This window comes from Erinaceus europaeus, unplaced genomic scaffold, assembly GCF_950295315.1.
Source record: "Erinaceus europaeus unplaced genomic scaffold, mEriEur2.1 scaffold_852, whole genome shotgun sequence".
Lineage (NCBI taxonomy): Eukaryota > Metazoa > Chordata > Mammalia > Eulipotyphla > Erinaceidae > Erinaceus > Erinaceus europaeus.
The window spans coordinates 18,591-31,872 of NW_026647767.1; the positions used below are offsets into that span (position 1 = coordinate 18,591).

The window sequence follows — 13,282 nt, forward strand, 5'->3', positions numbered from 1 at the left end:
ATATCACACATATTTAGAGCAGGATTTCTCAAACTTAGCAAGAAAATTCTTTCACATTACCATGCCTGCAAGATGCCACCACTAAGCAGACTCCCAGGTTTTTGGTTTTTTCCATTATTTATTTTAGGAACAGAGTGAGAAAGAGATAAGAGAGAAAGAGAGAGAGAGAGAGAGAGAGAGAGAGAGAGAAGATCACAGTGCTGTTTCACCAGGAAGAGCACTCTTGGTACCATCCATGGTGTGCCCATGCACCATGCAGTGCTGTGGGTTCAAAGCCAGGTAAGGTAACGCGAACCATGGTAAGGTTCACACTAGTAGGTCAGCGGTCTCCTGGTCCAGATGCTAGATAGTCTTGTGCTCAAGGACTAGCCTATCCCTTGCACTGATTGATGTTTAGCAGTATACTTTGTTGCTACGCACTAGGTGCTAGAACACTTCCACCTAGTGTGACAACTAAAAACTGTCCCCAGATATTACCAGATTAATAAACATAGATTTGGAAGAAAGTAAAAGCCATTATATGTTGGACATTAAAAAAAATTAAAATGAAAAATGACTGGATAAGTAAAGTAAGACTGTAACAGAATTACAGATTCCCAGGAATAAAGTAGACCTTTAGGACTGTACAGCAAATGGGACCATGAGCCTGAGCAAGTTGGGTTAGGGCAGAGATCTGTTGAATTTAGCCAAAACAAGTGAATGGACAAACCCACAGAACTCTGTTTGATGAGAGAGACATTTAATTACATGAAATACAATACACTGTGGTGTAAACACCATTGATTTTTTTTGCTATGTTAATTTTCAGTTAAAAATAAGAAAATGGGCCCATAATAAAACCACATTTTAAACTACAGACTTAATGTAAATACATATTATGCTCTTTAAATCAGACATTCAAAAGCAATTTAAACAGCACTGCCTATTTTTATGAACAATTATATTAGCAATATTCTTTCAATAGATTATGTACCATTATGTGTCAAGTGTTTTTTTCTTTTCTATGTATTCTGCTGATGGTAAAATAGGGCAATCCCCAGTGACATATCTGGAAAATAGCTGTAGTCATAAATTCCAGAGCATTTTACATACACAGCTTAATCTCAGAGGAATTTGAATTAAATGAGGACAGAAAGTACAAACAGAAGCAAGATAAAACCCAGTACTGCTTCCCTCTGATGGAGCAGGGAGGATCAGAAGCTCTTCACACTAGGCTTCCAGCTTGTTCCTGCCAGCCAAGGATTTAACAAACCCAGCCAGCACAGAGAACAGTGTGGATTTTGCCTTAAAAAAAAAATCACATTGAAGTGACCAGGCTTTTTACAAGAGGCTAAAGAGAATAAAAAGAGATTTTCTTCAAAGTCTTTTTTCCATTTTCCTACTACACAGAGAATAAGGTTAGTTCCCCAAAAGGCAAAGCAATTTAAATAAATGTGTGTGCTGGGCACATCTTAAGTTATTTAGAGGAGGGGAAAAAAAAAGTCCCTTCAGTGAAGCTAAGCAATGGAATTTCTTACAAGGTATACCTGCCACACCGTGTCTCAAATTCCATAAGGTTTATCTATTTTTTTTTTTTCTTTTACTAAGTTTGATCTGTAAAAACCCTTCAGAGTTATTTGAAATATACAAGAAACTGAGTATGAAATCTTATGGTTCATTTATTTAAAGTAACAGGAATGAATTCTCCATATTACCTGTCCCCCTTTACAGATAAATTCACATTTTCAGGATGCCACTCATTATTCTGGAGACAAAGTACCATTTCTAATAGGATACTTCTTGCAATTTATTCTGCAGAATACATCCTGCTCTTAAAGAGTTAATCTGTTTCCTCAAGGTGAGCCATCTAGCCCCAGGCCCTTTATTTTTAAAACTCAAATCTTGTCTCCAAATTTTCAAAAGCCTCTACCTGCAGGAAAGGGGTCATATGGACTTCTTACATTCCAGTCTCAGAGCTCTTTTTTTCTGCTAAGCTCCTGGAGGCAGACTGACAGCTAGTTTCTTGAAGAGGTTTCTGACAGCCCTGTGGTGGATGATTTCACTGAAGGGCTTATTTTATGAATTCTGATTCTTCCCTCCCAGCTCCCCTGCCCCTGCCCCATTAGCATTTCCGATATGGTTCGCAGTGTTAAGGACACAGCTGTATACTGTGCACTCCATGAATGTCATCAAAGCACAGCAGGCAAACAGAGGAAGGGGGATAGAAAGAACTAAGTTTTCACAGTGTGGCTTTGCAGTGCTGTCTGGGGCAACAGAGGTAAAACTTTAATGAGCCGAAGTTTCCTTATCTAAGGGAATACAGAACTAATATTAACCTTAAAGAACTGCTTCCCATTCTAAGTTTTCTTATACATGCCACTTGAAGAAAAACAAAACAAACAAACAAAAAAAAACCCCAGCAATGCCAGCCAGTCTATAGTCAACCTAAGTGGTATACCTAAAGCACACTTTCTTTTTTGGCTTCCAGGGTTATTGCTGGGGCTCAGTGCCTGCACTACGAATCCACTGCACTTGGTGGCCATTTTTTCCATTTTATTTGATAGGACAGAGATAAATTGAGGGGAGGGGAAGATAGAGAGGGAGAAAGAGAGACACTTACAAATCTGCTTCACAGTTGATGAAGTGACCTGCCTGCAGGTGGGGAGCTGGGGTCTCGAACTGGGATCCTTGCATGGGTCCTTGCGCTTTGTACTACGTATGCTTAACCCAGTGTGCCACTGCCAGACCCCATGCATACATTTGATAGGGAAATCTGTTGAATTTTTCAGCCAAGAAATGCTAAACTAGTGACAAGGAAATACATTCAGGAGATAAAACTCTAAAAAGACTTCACTACATGAAAGAAAAGGGTACATTTGACTATAAATTTTGCTTTTAAAATGACAAATAATGTGAACCTTACAAATAAAGCTCATTTAAAAATAAACTTAAAAAAATACTTACTCCTCCACTAGCCCCATGAACCAGAACACTTTCTCCAGCTTTTACACGGGCACTGCAAAATAAAGGATAGGTTCATCATCTTAACTTTGACACTAAACAAGTTCAGGTGCTAATAACTATTAAGAAATTACCACCCCAGTTCAGTTAACATCTACCAAAAGTGAAAACTCACCTGATTTGGAGTCCAAAATATCTTCCAGGCTCCACAGTATTGAGCAATGGTTCTTCAATACAATAGACAGTAGGGGATGGGTGGTTACGCACCAGGTTGAGTGCTCAAGTTACCATGCTCAAGGACCTGGGTTAAAGTCCCCACCAGCAGGGGGGAAGCTTCATGAGTGAGAAAGCAGTACTGCAGGTTTCTCTCTCTCTCTCTCTTCTTATCTACTCTTTCCTTCTTGATTTCTCTGTCTCTATGCAGTAAGTAAATATCAAAAAGCAAACAAATGAAGACTTATTAAAAAAAAAAAGAACTGCAGATAACAAAAGATCTCAAATTCATTTGTTCACTCACCAAATGTTTATTAGGAGTCTATTATTTGCCAGGCCCTGGTGTGGTTGCCAGGATCTTATCATAATATTGCCTTTTGAGAGACTACAGTCTTTATAGATATGTAAAGTGATGAGGCTGAATCTGGAATCTCTCATTCATGTCTGCATGTTCCTATGGAGTATGTCTCAAAACAGGCTTATTATAAAACCTTGCCTTTAGTATGTGGACCAGGGTAATAACCAAGTGAGCACAGCAGCCAGACCATATATTGCCATGGCTAAGAAAACAGCTTTAATTTCTCCATGGCTTTGAACTCCAGGTTGCACCAGTCTCTCAGCACTCATTTCAGAAAGTAATGCTGAGTCAGCAATGGTAAGAGATTGAGAAATAATAATAAATTCTGTCACAAAAGTTCCCATGTCTCCCCTTAAAATGTCCAAATCCTCTGGTGAGATGACATATTCTTTTCACTTCTGGTTCACACTATTCCTTTTCTAGTGTATTGAAAAGAAGGGACATACAGCAGAAGAGGGGGACAGGATATTTTATCATTCCAAATGGATAAGTGCTAATGTTATAAGTCAGCAACTGTTGTGTGATCCAGATATGACTCTCAGGGAGGATTTCTTGTTTATGAGAACAATAGGTAGTTGGCCACACTACACAGATTATTATATTCAGTTTGGGAATGAGAACACAGATTCCTATTCAAGTCTATTTGCCAATGGCTGACAAATGGAAGCAAAGAACAATAATTGAAGCTTTCTCTAATACTCTTGTTTCAAACTTGAGGGCATTAAATTAAACTGAGAGTCTGAAATGATAAATTGAGATAATTACTGTCAAAATATGTTGGCATTTTAAACACTCAAACACTAATGCAGTGGGTAGAATTAATAAAGTTATAAATATAAAATACTTCTGAGATATTTTTCAACCTTATAAACAACCCCTCTGCCACTGAAACACATTCTCCTAAGCCCCTAAGCCTGGGGTGGGTAGATAAAAAGCATAATAATCCTTCCCCCAGGTTCCACCGAATATCACCTTTCTATTTATTTCTGGGGTAATTTTTGCCAGTAGTGATTAAACAATGGCTGGACAAATTATAAGATATCAGGAGTACATTTTCACACCAATCAAAGTGTGTGTAAATCACTGAACTAACCACCAAAATTTCCTGTGCATCCCCACCCCCACCACATTTCTGATAGCTACTATGATTCTCACAATACTTTCGTTACTGTCTTTTTGCATGTTTATTTAGTTATCTATATTCCATATGTGGGCAAAACCACCTGGTAGTTGTCTTTCTCTGTTTTTACTACTTATTCTTTTTTTTTTTTTTTTACTACTTATTCTTATCTCTACTTATTTCACCTCATATAATTACTTCCACCTTCTTCAATTTTATCCCAAATGATACAGTATCATATTTTTTTTAGATTTTTTAAAATATTTTTTTAATTTTATTTATTTATTCCCTTTTGTTGCCCTTATTGTTTTACTGTTGTAGTTATTATTGTTGTCGTCATTGTTGGATAGGACAGAGAGAAACGGAGAGAGGAGGGGAAGACAGAGAGGGGGAGAGAAAGATAGACACCTGCAGAACTGCTTCACCGCCTGTGAAGTGACTCCCCTGCAGGTGGGGAGCCGGGGTTCGAACCGGGATCCTTATGCCGGTCCTTGTGCTTTGCGCCACCTGCGCTTAACCCACTGCGCTACAGCCTGACTTCCAGTATCATAATTTTTAAATTACAGAGTAAGTTAATAATTTGAGACTGATTGTGGAATCTATTCCACAACTTCTTAACTTTTATTTTTTTTAATATTTATTCCTTTTTGTTGCCCTTGTTTTATTGTTGTAATTATTATTATTGTTGTTGATGTCATTATTGTTGGTTAGGACAGAGAAATGGAGAGACGAGGGGAAGACAGAGAGGGGAAGAGAAAGATAGACACCTGGAGACCTGCTTCACCACTTGTGAAGCGACTCCCCTGAAGATGGGGAGCTGGGTGCCAGGATAGCCTGAGGGTGCTTCTTCCCAAGCAAGTGCTCTCTGGGTTGGAGAGAACTCGACTGGAGCCAACCTAGGCTGCTGTGTGGGAGAGGGATCAGGAACTCATGCCAGCTAATGTAGGGCTAGCTGTTGCAGGACACTCTGGGACTCTCGGAGCTGGAAGGCAATACCAAGTGTGTCCAACCAGAAGAGCAGCTGTATATATACTCGCCAAGTAGGGTGGAAACAGGATGTGACGTAGAGAGGGTGGAGCAAAAAGAGATTGGTGGAAATTAGGGTGTGACAAGGAAAGGGGGCGGAGCAAAAAGACAATTCGAACCAGTGGGATTAAACCAATGCCCTGCAGGCAGGGCGGTTCTTAGGTAACAGGTTATGTAAATAGACTGCAGGGTTAAGTAGGGGGAAGCTGGCATACTGCCCAACAGCCAGGGTCTAGAACTGGGATCCTTATGGTGGTCCTTGTGCTTTGTGCCACATATGATTAACCCACTGCGCTACAGCTCGACTCCACAACTTCTTTATCCAGACATCTGAGCTATTGTGCACTGTTTAGCTATGTACATGGCGATGCATATGTCCTTTTGAATCTACATTTTAATGTACACTGAATTATGTGTTCAGAAATGGTACTACTAGATCATAAGGTACTTACATTTTTATTTAAAAACTTCCATATTGTTTTGTATCTTTTTACATTTTTATTATCTTTATTTATTTAGTGGATAGAGACTATCAGAAATTGAGAGAGAAAAGGCAGATAGAGAGAAGGAGACAGAGAAACACAAGCTCCTGGGGACTGAGGGCTCGAACTCAGGTCCTTGAACACTGTGACATGTGCACTCAGCCAGGTGCGCCACCACCTGGCCCCCCTACTATTTTCTTTTTTTTTTTAATTTCTTTATTGGGGGATGAATGTTTTATATTTGACAGTAAATACAATACTTTGTACATGCATAACATTTCTCAGTGTTCCATATAACAATACAACCCCCACTAGGTCCTCTGTCATCTTTCTTGGACCTGTATTCTCCCCCCCACCCACCCCAGAGTCTTTTACTATGGTGCAATACACCAACTCCAGTTCAGCTTCTACTTGTGTTTTCTCTTCTAGTTTTTCAACTTCTGCCTGAGAGTGAGATCATCCCATATTCATCCTTCTGTTTCTGACTTATTTCACTTAACATGATTTTTTTCAAGCTCCATCCAAGATTGGCTGAAAACAGTGAAGTCACCATTTTTAATAGCTGAGTAGCATTCCATTGTGTATATATACCACAACTTGCTCAGCCTCTCATCTGTTGTTGGACACCTGGGTTGCTTCCAGGTTTTGACTATTACAAATTGTACTGCTAAGAACATATGTGTACATGGATCTTTTTGGATGAGTGTGTTGGGTTCCTTAGGCTATATCCCCAGGAGAAGAATTGCAGGATCATACGGTAGGTCCATTTCTAGCCTTCTGAGAGTTCTCACCATACTACTTTCTATAGAAGTCATATCCGTCTGCATTCCCATAAACAGTATACCAGGGTTTCTTTTACTTCACACTTGTTTTCTGTTTTATTGATGTTGGCCACAGGTGAGAGTTGGGGTATCTCATTCTAGTTGTAATTTGCATTTCTCTAATAAGTGATATAGAACCTTTTTTATATGTCTGTTGGCCATCGAATATATTTTTTAGAAAACAGTTCATTCAGATCTTTTGGTCATTTTTGTTTGTTTGTTTGCTTTTTTTTCCTTTATTTTTTTATTGAGAGGTTAATGGTTTATAGTATAGTTGCTGGTACATGAATACAATTCCTTATCTCACCAAGATATATCTGTAAAACACTCATATTAGCTGCATTATCATGTACCAGGACATGAAAGCCCCCCCCCCCACACACACACACCTCATCCTATCTATCACCCTTCCCCAGAGTCATTTGCTTTGGTGCAATGCACCATACAAGTACAAGTTTTACTTTGTTTCTTCTTTCTTTTCTTGCTTAAGTTCTGTCCATGAGTGAGACCCCATATCCATCTTTCTCTTTCTGGCTTATCTCACTTAACATGATTCCTTCATATTCCATCCAAGATGAAGCGAATAAGGTAACTTCATTATTCTCAATAGCTGAGTATTCCATGGTGTATATATACCACAACTTTCTTAGCCACTCATCTGTTATGGGACACCTAGGCTGCTTCCAACTTTGGGATATTACAAATTGTGCTGCTATGAATAGGTATCTGCAGACCTCTTCGGATGCGTGTGTTATTTCTTTCGTTAGGGTATGTCAACAGGAGAGAAATTACAGGGTTATCCATTTACAGCCTTCTGAAAGTTCTGCAGATTGCTTTCCACAGGGATTGGGCCAATTTACATTCCACCAGTAGTGCAGGAAAGTTCCTTTACATCCATAACCTCTCCAACATTTGTTCTTGCTGTCCTTTCTGATATATGACATTCTCGTAGAAGTGAAGTGATATCTGACAACAGTGCTAACTGTTGTCTTTGTTTAAATGTCTCTGATAATCAATGACTTCTGACCCTTTGTATCTCTTCTTTGGTGAATGTTCTGTCCATATCTTCTCCATACTTTTAGAAGGAGTCATTTGTTTCTTTTGTTGCTGACATCTGTATATTTTGGCTATTAACCTTTTGCTTAATGCATGGCATAAAAAGATCTTATCCCAATCCAAAAGGAGTCTCTTTGTTTGGGTATTGGTTTCTTTTGCTGTGCAGAAGCTTTATCTATTTCATTTTATTTTTTTATTGTCACCAGAGTTATCACTGGGGCCCAGAACCTATACAACAAATCTACTCCCAGTGGCTCACTTTTCCTTTCTCTCATCCTCTCTCTTTCTTTTCTTTTCTTTGGGAGGATTAATGCTTTACAGTAAATACAGTTGTTGATACTTGGATAAAATTTCTCAATTTTCTATAAAACACTCTCACCCTCAACCTAAGCTGGGTAGGATCTAACCCCATCCCTGCACCCTCAGAGTCATTTGCTTTTGTTTTTATTGGACTGCTTGTTTTTGTTGTTATTGTTGAAATGTGTAATTTCTTTATATATTTCCTATATCAATCTACATCAGAGGTCTGATGTGTAAATATTTTCTCACAATTATTCCACTGCCTTCAAATCCTTGTGGAAATTTTTTTCCAATGTGCAAGAGTTTTCCAATCTGAAGCAGTTCCATTTGTTTATTCTTCCTTTCATTTTTCTTGCCAATAGGATTGAGTCACTATATGTTTCTTTGGTCTTAAGGCCCTAAGGAATTTCACTTATGCTTTATAGTTCAGGTCTATAGTATTCAAAACTTTATTCCATTTTGAGTTAATTGTGATGCTAAGGATTAAGTAATGGTCTACTTTTATTTTGTCTCTGTGTGGCTATCTAATTTCCCTAATACTATTAGTTGAAGAGACTATTTTTCCCCATGAGTGGGTTTGCTCCTTTGTCATAACACTAGATGTGTATGTATTTATTTCTGAGCTATTTATTCTGTTTATCTAGATTAGGATCACTTTTAGATTCCATAGATTATTTTCAATAGATAAAAGATTTTGAACCCATTAAAAAAAACTATCCTTGTCATCTTGCAAGGAAGTCATATCTCATTACCACAGACAGGCCCCCTGTGATCCCACAAATATCTTATCACTGTACTTTCCACATTATATTTAAGAAAAACATTTATAACTATACCCCTTACTAGACTGAAAGTCTGCAAGCCTCTGGAAAAGTGTTCACTTTTAAATTCCCAATGATTAAAATGATCTTTCTAATTATCAATTTTGAATCAGTAACTGTTGGTAGCCATGCTGCTGTTGACTACATAGGTGATAGAGTGTGTTATTTATTACCTGTGCATCAGAGCTCGATAAGCAGTAAAATATGGGATACCGATGGCAGCTCCTTGCTTGAAGTCCATTTTATCTGGCAGCGTATAAACAGTATGGTCTGACGCAAGAGCATACTCTGCATAGCCCCCAGTGATGGTGCTGGTGGTGAATACTCTGTCACCTTTCTGCAGGAAGCAATAAATGAACAGATGCAACATGGGTTAAAAATACCAATAACTGGGAGTCAGGCAGTAGCGCAGCAGGTTAAGCTCACGTGGTGCAAAGCACAAGGACCATCTTAAGGATCCCAGTTCGACCCCCAGCTCCCCCCCTGCAGGGGAGTTGCTTCACAGATGGTGAAGCAGGTCTGTAGATGTCTATCTTTCTCTCCCCCTCTCTGTCTTCCCCTCCTCTCTCCATTTCTCTCTGTCCTAACAATGACGACATCAATAACAACTACAACAATAAAAAAACAAGGGAAAATAAATAAATAAAACACCAATAACTGTATTTACATAAATCCCTCCCCAATAAGAAAAAATAGAAAATTATATCAAAATCAATATAATCCACACTGGAAGAATAGCTCACTGGGTACAGTATGTGCCCTGCCATGTACATGGCCCAAGTTCAAGCCCTGGCATCATATATCAGTGCTGCAGAATCAGAGGAAGTTCCAGTGCTGTGTCTTTCTCCCTCTTCTCTTTTCTTTTCTGTCTCTCTATTGGAATGAAAAATATGACCTAGAAACCGTAAAATTATGCTTGCATGAGATCCTGGCTCTGTGAAAAAAGAAACATATAATTTCTCATAGCACAACAAGCTTAACAAAAAGTAACTGCATATTTATAAATTATTTTTTAAGTATTTTTATATATTTATTGGATAGAGACAGCCAGAAATTGAGAAGGTAGGGGGACACAGAGACAGAGAGACAGAGAGACACCTGTAGCACTGCTTCTCCACTTGCAAAGCTTTCCCTGCAAGTGGGGACTGGGGGCTCGAACCCAGGTCCTTGAGCATTGTAACATGTACACTCAACTAAGTGCGACGCTACCCAGTCCCTATAAATTATTTTCTGTATCTTAGGGTTTTGTAAAAATAAATGTAAAGTACTAAAAACTGTCTTACTGTTTTCCCCCAATCCCCAATGTCAGGGGCTGAACAGAGGACCTCAGGCATATGAGTATGGACTTTACCACTGAGCCCTCTCCTCTGTCCAATTTATATTGTATTGTTGAGATAAAAGGAAAACCTATCAGGAGTTGGCCAGTAGCACAGCGGGTTAAGCGCACGTGGTGCAAAACCCAAGGACAGACACAAGGATCCCAGTTCAAGCCCCCAGCTCCATACCTGCAGGGGAGTCGCTTCACAAGCAGTGAAGCAGATCTGCAGGTATCTATCTTTCTCTCCCCCTCTCTGCCTTCCCCTCCTCTTTCCATTTCTCTGTCCTATCCAATAACAACGCCATCAGTAACAACAACTACTACAACAATAAAACAATGGCAACAAAAAGGAATAAATATTTAAAAAATTTTAAAAAGGAAAACATATCACGTTACTGTCCCGCCATCTATAAAGTTTCACTCATTTTGCATTACTCTTTCATGTAGTACTAGAAATCAAGCCCAGGACCTCACATAAGCAAGTAATGTACCTTACTTCTGAGATAACTTCCTGACTTTCAAGCCTTCTTATATAATATAGTAATGGGAATTATTACAAAGAAAAATTAATGGAAATAGGAAAAGTAAGAGGAAAGAGAACCACCAGAATAGCAGAGTTATGATGACAAAACTTTACTAAGAACTTTCTGTGTTGGATTCTACTTGAAGCATGTTATATCTTATCTATTTCGACCTTTATCATAGTTAATAGGTAATTATTTTTATTATCTTCACTTTAGAGGAAAGTGTCTCTTTGTATCTCCTCCTTCTCTACCTTGCTTCTCAATTTCTCTCTGTCATATAAAATTAAATAAAGTTAAAAAAATAAAATAAAAAAGATTTGTTCAATTACTATGATAGAGAATGAGGATAGGAAAGAAAGTGGACCAGAGAGCTACTGAGCTCTAGCATATGGTGCTGGGGATTCATCCTATGGCTTCAGGGAGCCTCAGGTGTGCAAGTTGGTGCTCTAACAGGCTGAGCTATGGACAATAAAATTTTAATCATGGGAAATAATTTTTAATTATTTTTGGTTAATTTAAATGGGTTATAAATTGCCACCTCTCACTAGTGACTCCCATACTGAAACAGTACAGGTCCAGAGTTGAATAAAAAAGTAGTGTCTACTTAGACTTAGATACCCTCCTCACCTACTTCCTATTTCACTTCCTTCATTCACTCCAAAGGCAAACTTATCAAAGCAAGGACTGAATAAGGGCATGAGACTGGCATACTTAAATGTTGACTCTTTAGTCATTAACAGGCCACCCCATCATCTGGGGCCCTATTCGAGGAGTCCTGAGATTCTCAAACAGACATGATGGGCCTAGACCTCAAATAAATCCCTCTCTCCATTGTTACCAGTCACCTATATCAGGAACAATAAAATAGACCCCTTTGTGGGCCCCCATAGGACCTTGCCCTCAACTTGGATCAACAACAGTAGAGAAGGCTCCATCCTCCAAAGGGAGGATGGACAACATAATCTATGCTACACTTGAGGAAGATGGGTCATGATATTGGGACAGCTTGGAATGTTCCTACTTATGACCACAGAATGTGAGCTCAAATGCACAGGGATGCAGAGGTCACATAGGCTCCTAAGTTGACTATGGGCCCCAGATCACATCAAATCGAAGAGGTTTATAGTCAATAATATTTATACACCTTTCTCATATTTGGGAGTTACTCTCTTCCCTGATGCAGCTTTCTGGTTCTTTTTTCAGCCATGACATCATCTCTCCAGACAATAACTTGGATCCACCTGCATATCAGATTTCAGGATGAGGGGAAAAAAGGAAAAAACTAGTATAGCCACAGGCCCTTTGGAATATGACTAAAATATGCTTACTAGCTATCTACAAAACAGAGACACCCCCCCCCCAACTCTTCAACTGCACTATTCCAGCCTTTAGGTTCATGATCAGTCAACAACTTGTCTTTATTGTTAACCCTCTTCAGCCACCAGGTTCCAGATGTGAAGACTTCCCTGCACAGACAACCTCACCAATGTGTCCTGGAGCTCCAATTCCCCAGATCCCCTGCTCACTATGGAAAGAGAGAGACAGACTAGGAGTATGGACCGACCTGTCAATGCCCATATTCAGCAGGGAAGCAATTACAGAAGCCAGACCTTCCACCTTCTGCAACCCACAATGACCTTGGGGCCCTACGCCCAGAGCTGGTTAAAGAATAGGTAGGCTAACAGGGAAGGGCATGGGATAAGGAGTTCTGGTGGTGGGAACTGAGTAGAGCTGTACCCCTCTTATACTATGGCTTAGTCAATGTTTCCCTTTTTTTATAAGAACACTGTTCAGCTCTGGCTTATGGTGGTACAGGGGATTGAACCTGGGACTTTGGAGCCTCAGGCATGAGAGTGTGTTTGCCTAACCATTATGCTATGTACCCTCTGCCCAATGTTTCCTTTTTATAAATAAAAAAATAAAATAAAAAGTAGAGGTATTAAAAAATAAAAAAGAAACAACAATCTAAGTAGGGATTTAGCCATGCTTAGGTAACACAAAACTTAAAAAAGCATCTACAGTTAAAAAAAAAAAAAAAGAAAAGAAAAGGGCTTTAATAAAAGATACTCAGGAAAAAAGCGAAAGAGGATCAGAAGAAAATGACATTATAGAAACTGAAAAAAAAAAAGTCATTTTTTTAGAAAAAATAAGTGACTGAGAGTGTCAAATGTCACAGAGAAGTCAAGAGAGATAATGGCATAAAAGGGCCCATTAACTTGAGCAATATAGAGGCCATTAGTGACATTAGCAAAAATCATTTCAATGAAGCATAGACGGCAGAAGCCAGGTTGACAAGAATTTAG

The 13,282-nt window shown here is 39.0% G+C and overlaps 1 protein-coding gene across 2 annotated transcripts in view; it reads right to left on the reverse strand.

Annotated features, from left to right (window-relative positions):
- CRYZ (crystallin zeta) overlaps positions 1 to 13,282 on the reverse strand; it is a 38,246-nt gene that overhangs the window by 8,819 nt on the left and 16,145 nt on the right. For both annotated transcript variants that reach the window (XM_016190449.2, XM_007528110.3), the window contains 2 exons: positions 9,311 to 9,474; positions 2,944 to 2,995 (listed from right to left, as the gene is read on the reverse strand). In XM_016190449.2, the coding sequence (XP_016045935.1) occupies positions 2,944 to 2,995; positions 9,311 to 9,378 (120 nt within the window). In that variant the 5' untranslated portion in view covers positions 9,379 to 9,474. The remainder of the gene's footprint in view (positions 1 to 2,943; positions 2,996 to 9,310; positions 9,475 to 13,282) is intronic.